Source organism: Nelusetta ayraudi, unplaced genomic scaffold (genome assembly GCF_046127955.1).
Source record: "Nelusetta ayraudi isolate G7.1 ecotype Tasmania unplaced genomic scaffold, CSIRO-AGI_Nayr_v1 ptg000073l, whole genome shotgun sequence".
Taxonomy (NCBI): domain Eukaryota; kingdom Metazoa; phylum Chordata; class Actinopteri; order Tetraodontiformes; family Monacanthidae; genus Nelusetta; species Nelusetta ayraudi.
Window position 1 is genome coordinate 1,049,772 of NW_027466123.1, and position 8,866 is coordinate 1,058,637.

At 46.0% G+C, this 8,866-nt stretch overlaps 1 protein-coding gene across 1 annotated transcript; it reads right to left on the bottom strand.

Moving 5' to 3' along the window:
• Nucleotides 1-905: 905 nt before the first annotated feature.
• Nucleotides 906-7,756, bottom strand: gfod1 (glucose-fructose oxidoreductase domain containing 1). Its single transcript, XM_076043091.1, has 3 exons — nucleotides 6,947-7,756; nucleotides 3,051-3,244; nucleotides 906-2,872 (listed from the first exon to the last, which is right to left on the bottom strand). Exons 1-3 carry the CDS (start codon nucleotides 7,197-7,199, stop codon nucleotides 2,138-2,140), a joined length of 1,182 nt encoding a protein of 393 aa, XP_075899206.1. The 5' UTR covers nucleotides 7,200-7,756; the 3' UTR covers nucleotides 906-2,137.
• Between the last annotated feature and the right edge of the window lie 1,110 nt (nucleotides 7,757-8,866).

Consider the following 8,866-nt stretch of genomic DNA (forward strand, 5'->3'; position numbering starts at 1 on the left):
TTTGAGTATTTCATGACTGGGCCAAGTGTCCTTTTCCATAATCAAAATATGTGCAACCTTACATTATAAGTAAGTTTAATTCAATGAGGAAAAAAACTGAAAAAAACCCCCAACTTGTTAACTACAGAGTGTAAGCTAAATAACAACCTTACCTCTTTAAAACGAATCCAAACTATCTGAGAGTGGATTACAGCGCTTGCGTTTCTAATCGGAACACAATCAGAGATCAACACGCTAAACATTTGCAATCTAAGTCTATTGATCTTCTTCAGGAATATTGTAAAAGATTACAGGCAGATATTCGGGAAAAACATGTAATAGAAACCCGCCTTTCTGTACCACCTCTTTATAAGTTAGCGAAACGTCTTGGAAGCGTCCCGCTAATGCCTTGATAGATTGCATAGATTGTCGCATGCGTTTTAAATAAATTTGCGTGATTTTGTTTTTGCAGCACTTCTGGGTTTGCAGCGTTTGCCCCGTGTCGGCCACTGCGGTTATGACATTTATTATTTTTTTTATCCAATAAATGAACCTTTCCTGCTTTGAGAAGGCACTGGAATGTTATCGCGGTTCACGTGCACAGCTCTGCTGTTGCTCTGCTCCGTCGGACTTCTTTGTTTGTTTGTTTTTTTTCCCAGTTCAATCCAGTTGTTGTCTGCCACCTGCCGGACTGCAAGCGAACGCGTCATCACCCCGATATCTTAGTCTGCCGTCAGCCTGCGCCCCTCTACCCACCAAAGGAACATCCAACGCTGGTGGAAACAGTTTTAATTTCCCCCGATTAGTACAAAATAAATACAGTTATAATACAGTTAAACATTTCAGTATCCTTGAAACAGAGATGCTCGCCGTTGATTCATGTGACGTCCATGTGTACATTTTCAGTAGTCATTACATTAGTAGTATTATTTATTTTTATTTTTAGCACAACTGGAAAACCAAGCAGAGGAACGGAGATGCAGGCAAGAAAGCAGCCTTTTGCTTTAAGCCTTCACTATGTTTTGTGATGGCAATAGTTGTGCTTTTTTTTTCTTCTTCTTCTTTTTTTCACACGTTGACAGACACTTAACAACAAATCAGCACTCAAAGTTTAATTACTTGCATTACCCGAAAGGCAAAGCTAATCTAAAAGTCCGCCGAGCCAAAAGCAACGACTTCTTTTCTGTCCCCCGCGCTCTTTTTTTTTCTTTTTTTTTTTTTTTCTTTTTAAACATGCCTGAAGAACAGAGCGAGGTCATCGACCGTATTGACTCTTTTAAACATTCACTGGGTAAAACAGCAAGCACTTCATATTTGTAGAAAACGTTTACAGTTGTAAGAGGATGACCGTTCTTCCCTCGGCCCGCTAGCTCTGCAGTGTAAAGTACCGCTCCCACCCAGCACTGTTGGAGGAGGCGCTGAAATAATGGAAGCAGACATAATCTGGTCCAGATGATTTTAAGCGCGTTCTCTTAGAAGGACTTACTTAGACCAGGTGTGGGCAAACTACGGGCCCGGGGCCCATATGAGGCCCGTTACGCTTTCTAATCTGGCGCGAAATTGAAGAAACAATATTAATAGTCAGTAAGTCATACGATAGCTGTATATCATCATTTTTTCCCCCGATATTTTAAGAGTCATTCCAATAACGAGCTAAATACCGCTAAAGACCCGGACTTTGTTGGAAATTTGCTTTTGGTAATTTTCCAATTGACATTGAAGCACATGTTTTCTACATGCCATCCCAGGATATGTTTTTTCCTCCTATGAGGTGGGTCACCAAAACACTCCATCAGAACACACTGTGGCCCCACCAGCCCCAACAGTTTGCCCACCCCTGGTTCGGACGCTATCTTTTGGAAGAATAAAAGCAGAAAACAAGAGAGGGCTCCATAAAAGCAGAGGTCTGATATTTGATCGCAGCTTCTTCTCCAATACTGAGGATGAGAAATCGGGCAATCAGAAATTTTTCCTCTCTCATAGTGGTAAGACCTTGGCATAACGGTTGCGACAAAAGGATTTGTCAATACTAAAAAAAACAAAAAAACAAAAACGAGCCCAGTAACAGGTTCAAGTCAAAACAGTAAAAGGGAGCTGTGAAGGTCTTGGAACACTTTGGTGGGTTTCCAACACCATTAAAAAAAAAAAAAAAAAACAGCTAGCAGTAAAGCGACAGCCGACTCCTCCGCATAGCCTCGCTGATCAGGTACGCCGGGCTGACCTCGGGCTCCTCGGTCATCACCGCAATGTTCTGCCACTCCCCGCGCTGGTTGGACTTCTTGATGGTGTCCACCACGCAGAGGGCGTAGAGGCAGTCTTCGAAGGTGGCCGCCATTGTGAGAGGCCTCCCGTCCCAAGTTCTCCTGTCCTCCTGGTCCTGAAAAGCCTCCCGCACCGCCTGGATCATGCGGATCGTTCCGGTGAGGTACGGGGACGGTATGTCGCTGAAGGCCTTCTCTGGTAGAGAAGCCTTCTCCAGGGGCGTCGAGTCTTTGAGGAGCAGCTCCGGACCGAGGCCCGAGGACCCAACGTTCTTCTGTCCGTAAAGGTCCGTCCCCATGACGGTTAACCTCCCCACCGTGCCCACGACGATCACCTCCTGCCGAAACTCCCCCGGAACGTTGAAGTTGAGCGTGACGGTGCAGCAGGCGCCCCCCTCCAGGACCATCTGGAACGTGCAGAAGTCGTCGCTGGTGATCTGGCGGATGCCGCAGATGTGGTCCGTTTGCTTGACGAACGTCTTGAGGAAGCCGTGGACCTTTGCGGCGCGCTGGCCGGTCAGAAACGTGAGCAGGTCAATGATGTAGCTGCCGACCGAATGCAGGCCGCCGCCTCCCATCAGGTCATCGCAGCTCCAGTTGTACTTCTTCCCGAGCAAACTCCCGCTGTGGACCTCGAGAAATGGAACGGATTGGGACAATCGTGAAATTGGTGCATTTGAGTGGGGGACTCTGTGTTCAAAAGTTGCATCAACATTTTCTTTTTTTTTTGGCAAAACGTTGTGGTGTTTTGCATTTACTCAGAACCCCGCAAAACGAAAAAGATTCCAAACTGAAAAATGTTGTGCATACCTGGGCCTCGCACACCAGCAGCTCCCCGACGTATCCTTCTTCCAGCAACTCCTTCATCCGAACAAAGGCCGGCAAGAACCGGAGCACATTTCCCATGATGCTCAGCAACTTGGGGTAGTACTGGGCCGCCGACATCATCCGGAAGGCGTCCAGGGGTGTCGCCGTCCGGTCACAAATGACATTCTTTCCGATACCTTATTGGAGGGAACAACCGAGGGTTGGACGTCAGCCAAGTCAAACGTACCAAATTCCTTGTCAACGGTGTCCAAACATGACGAGAGAAGTAATGAGTTCAGCCGCAGTTCAAAGGTGTAATATCCTCTCGAGAATGGAAACTATTGGGGCCTGATTAACCAAGATACGCAACATAAGATTATGCGCATTGTTGGTTTGTGGCCGCGGGATTGACAACAGGCACAATAGTGGTTGAGAATGCCCGACATGAGTGATTTAAACCGCTAGTGCAAGACAAAAAAAGACAAGAAAATGTTTCTTTGCACGAGATATATATATTTGTACGTGCACACACACACACACACACACACACACACACACACACACAGAGACAATCTTCTGTTCATTTGCCAAGGTGCTCCATTTTTTAAGTGCTCGATGACAAAAAGAAATTATAATAATGCTTCTGCTCGAGGACCCATGGACGACAAACACACGAGGAAGAATTCACAACAACCAAAAAGACGACTCGTCTGAAAGTTGGGGGGGGGGGGGGGAAAGAGCAGATTTTTAAAGAAATCGGAAAGAGGAACAACACAACAGGTCGTGAAAAAACCCAAAATGCACAACTTATTAACGAACGTCTACGAACGAAGACAGACAGAGCACTGGATAGCGTGCTATCAAGAAGGCTTCATTTTGACATTGCGCCAAAATCGCTTTCGCACAGAACGACGGGGGCCGAGGACAAAAGGCAGCACCACACGGCACAAGACAGAGAAAGAGAAGAAAGATATACCACTGGAATTCATAGCCAATTTCTGGACGAGTAGAGGGTTTCCGAAAAAAAGCACACACACTTTAGCAGCTGATAACTCAATGGTTTGTTTTTCTCTTCTTTGCAGATTAAAACCCACTGGAATTAACGACGGCAGCCAGGCTAAACTTTGAACAAAGGAGATTCCTTCTAAAACGCCACCGGAGGTAAGAAAACGCAAATGAGAAGAACCGCCAATGCGAATTAGCAGAACCACTGGAATCAAAGGTGGGTTTGAAAAATCACGGAAGTGTTCAGAACGGGGCGAGGCGGTGGCGCAGTGGTTAGCGCTGCCGCCTCACAGCAAGAAGGTCGTGGGTTCGATTCCGGGTTCCCGGGCCTGGGACCTTTCTGTGTGGAGTTTGCATGTTCTCCCCGTGTCTGCGTGGGTTCTCTCTCCGGGTTCTCCGGCTTCCTCCCACACTCCAAAAACATGCATGCGAGGTCAATTGAACATTCTAAATTGTCCGTAGGTGCGCATGTGAGTGTGAATGGTCGTCTGTGTCTCTATGTGGCCCTGCGATGAACTGGCGACTTGTCCAGGGTGTCACCCTGCCTTCGCCCTGAGACAGCTGGGAAAGGCTCCAGCAGACCCCCGTGACCCTGAATAGGAATAAGCGGGTATGGAAGATGGATGAATGAATGAATGAATGAATGAATGTGTTCAGAACGTCCATGAGAAGTGTCCCAAAAGACCACGGACATCGACGAGCCGTGGTTCTTATTGCAAATGCACGAGGAACGTTGGCAACCTGGCCGCGCTTTCATAAGCCCGATAGCCCCAGTGCTCATGTCGGTCGAAGCATTTATGCCCAGCTCGCGCTGATGCTTTCACAGCCGGCTCATATATCAGCGTCTGCATATCATTGCCTTTTGGCTCTGCAAGTGTCCCTGCATTCTGCAGGCGGACGTGCACTCGACGCTCACGCCGCTCTGGGTCTAAATGCGGCAAACGTTTTTTGTTTTGTCGAACTTTCTAAATTTGATCGCAGCTTTATCGCTAATTGCGATCCGTGTTGATAAAACATAAAAAAAAAAAAAAGCTTGTGATTATTGGGTGTAACGATTTGATTCACGATCAATTATTGATTCAAACGATTCTCCGTTCAAAAATTGATAGAGCAAGTCTGTCAAGTCTGAGTAAGTCCAGTCTGAGGCTAGCCGCTCCTTTGGAGGGCAATTTTTCAGTGAGTTGACAAGTTCAAGGTATACTGAAAAAAAAAAACAACAACCAAAAAACTGACTTCAGTTAATTATAGAATTGCCTAAATAGAAGCGTAGGCCTCTGGCAGTGTGGTGCACCAGGTTGACCTGGACCCACCGGCTCACCCCGAAGACCAGGGTGCCCACTTTCGTTTCTGCGTATCATTTATCTGCATACTGCACATTGACTCATGTCGAGCCGCCCGAATGACTCAACGCTTGTCGAGTTCCGTCGTAGCGCTGCTGCCGAGTCGCTTGCAGCAACGCAACTTCGCAACTTTACAACACAGTCTGCTGCAAAACACGCGCACGGGAGCCTGTGGAGGGCACACGCAGAGACGGTGGAGAGGTTAACGAAAGCCGATGTTGAAAGTTTACGGATCGATCTGGAATCGTGTCACCTTGTCTAATGTCACATTTTTTTTAAATTATTATTGACATTTTTTGAGCCAATCTTCATATATTACAATCGGCGTTGGCGAGTAATCTATTACTAAGCAATCCACTACTGTAATTAAACTACTTTTTTTTTTTCTTTTTTTTTTAAATAACAGAGTAATGTAACAGGATTACTGTGGCAAAACTGGTCATTTTATCATAATCATTATCTTACTTTTACGAAATATTTTGCCAGCTGAAAGTCTTATTATCCACAAAATCTTTGAAATTTTGAAAAAAAAACAAAAACAACCGTAAACGATGTCGCAAGATCGACGACGAAGCCGCGCGCGCGATGTCATTGGTATGCGACGACGCACCAAAACGAGCACGGCGGCGGCGGCAAAAGAAAACATACAAACACTATTTTGAGTTCATCTTGTTTCAATAAAAAAGAAAAAAAAAATTGTGGTTCGTTGTGCGTTATGTACAGGAAACAAGACGTTCTCAACTTCGAAAATATCCACGCGGGACTTCATAAACTGTCGAAGGCCATGTTTACAAGTAAGTCAGCAGTGCCTCTGCGCAGTAGAGCTCTTTTAACTACCGCGCTTCTGATCCTTTCAACAATATGGGCTGTGCACGAGTTTGTTCTGTGAATTGTGCAGTTTGTGTTCAGAGAGCAAACATTCACTCACGTTAAGAGGACAGAGGCAATGTTTGCAATTGCAAAATTTGCACTTTAATCAAGTTCATTCCAAAGCACTGAACAACTGTAACTATATCTTTTTTTTTTGTTTAAACTAAAGTAATTAGTAATTGATTACTTATCCAAAGTAGTCAAAGTAACAAAGAAGTAATTACATTACCCTTTTAAGGAGTAATCAGTAGTTGGATTACTTTTGTGGAGTAATCCCAACAACACCGATATTCGTCAATATTCGGGACCCCCTCAACGTCACCCTCCTCCGAATATGGACATATATTTCGCACATTGATCACCCCCCCCCCCCAAAAAAAAAGAGCTAGAAACGGCCCTGTAGAAAGGAGCAGCAAAGGTGCATGTGTCTCGACTGGAGAGACAGACCAGAAGGGTATGAACCTCTAATCCTGTGCAAGCAGCGGGAACCAGGGAAAGCTTGCACAACCGCACAAACAGGCCAACAAATGGCCCAAACTGAACGACCAACCCCCCCCCCCACCACCACCACCACCACCACCCCGCCTACGCCCCCAACACCAGCAGAACCGCAGCATCCGGCACACGAGACCCAGATCAGGAGTAGGTCGACGGGGCCACTCACTCACTCGCTCACTCACTCACCGAGCGTTTTGACCGCAATTTGGCGGGTGAGGGGCGGCGGCAGGTTGATGCACACCAGGTCCACGTCCTGGTGCAGCAGCACGTCGTCGATCCGGTTGGTGTAGAAGGGCACGTTCATCTCCTTGGCCAGCTCCTCCGCCTCTTCCTGGGTCCTGCCCCACAGCGCCTTGACGGCGAAGCCCTCGTTCTTCAGCAGCGGGATAATGACCCGGGCGGTCAGGCTGGTGCCGAACACACCGACCCCCGGAAGCATGTTTCGGGATTATTATTGTTGTTAATATGTTTTAAACAACCTGCTCTCTCGCTCTCGTCTCTCTTCTCCTGTGCCTGTAGCACCGGGCGGAGCCGCAGAATAGGGCCGGCCGCTGGTCGGGGGAGGGAAGCGGCTTCCGCGGCCGTCAGGTTGCGGCCATCCACCTGCAGTCAGACACCCACTGCGCGGCTGCATCGTTCGGTCGCCTCCGCTCGGCTATCGGCTATTGACATCGGCCCCCTCGGTTTTTTGGGGTCAACTCAGCACAAACACGTTGAGATATAACCCTTCGTGACGTTAAATGCGGCGAATTCTTATCGGCTCGTAACAACGGCTGATGGCGAAACCGAGCGCCGACTGCGCCAGACTAGCAAAGGACATTAAACGCGGCTACCGCTTCCTTTTACCCCCGTCGCGTCGGGCCGGAGTCCTCTCCTTCACGGGCAAAGGGTCTTCGAAAGCAAGGCGGAGAGGAGTCGAACGGGGCGACGCTAAATTATATGACCGTCGCCGCCCGGCTGCCTCCTGTCCCCCGGAGGAACCGCTGCGAAATTGCGCTGTTCCGCCGAGCCCCGGCTACACACACACACACACACACACACACACACACACACACACACACACACACACACACAAATCAGACGTACAAGTGGCGGAAGTAGTACGTGGAGAAAATTTTCAGAATAAAAATCAATTGATCAATTGAATTGTCGCCTTCGGCACACACACACACACACAAGTCAGACGTACAAGCGGCGGAAGTAGTACGTGAAGAAAATTTTCAGAATAAAAATCAATTGATCAATTGAATTGTCGCCTTCGACACACACACACGCATCTGTATATGTCAATATATATATAACAATTTGAGCTATTTCGGAAAATAAGCTTGTGTGTGTATATATATGTGTATATATGTGTGTGTGTGTGTGTATATATATACATATATATATATATATATATATATATACATAAATATATATATATATATATATATATATATATATATATATATATATATACATATATATATATATATATATATATATACATAAATATATATACATACATTCATTCATTAATTCATCTTCTATACCCGCTTATTCCTATTCAGGGTCACGGAGGTCTGCTGGAGCCTATCGCAGCTGTCTTAGGGTGAAGGCAGGGTACACCCTGAACAAGTCGCCAGTTCATCGCAGGGCCTATATACATACATATATATAAATATAAACATAAATTCATACATTTTTGTCTGTGTGTGTATATATATATTGCTGAGAGCCATCGAACAGTTAAGTAAGTTAAGACTGCTTGTAAAGTTGTAAAGACTGTAATTGCGCAGTAATGCAGTACTGTAATTAACAGTACACCTAAAGTGATAGAGAAACTCCTCAATGTTGGGTCCAACCTAACACTGGAGAAAGCAACAGACTGGTAGCACCTGTGACATGGCACATGCACAGCTTAAAAGTTTTCCTAGCCGCATCGAGTCGCACTCGTGGATTTTTCGACCTCAGGCTATGACATTGAAGTTTCCATCTGACAAGATTATTTATTATTCACGCCAATCAGAGACAACATTTCTTCAACATACTATTGTTTAAATATTGATTTGGATTATTTGGTTGTACAGAAACATAACACGCCATCACTTTTGTTTTGAATCT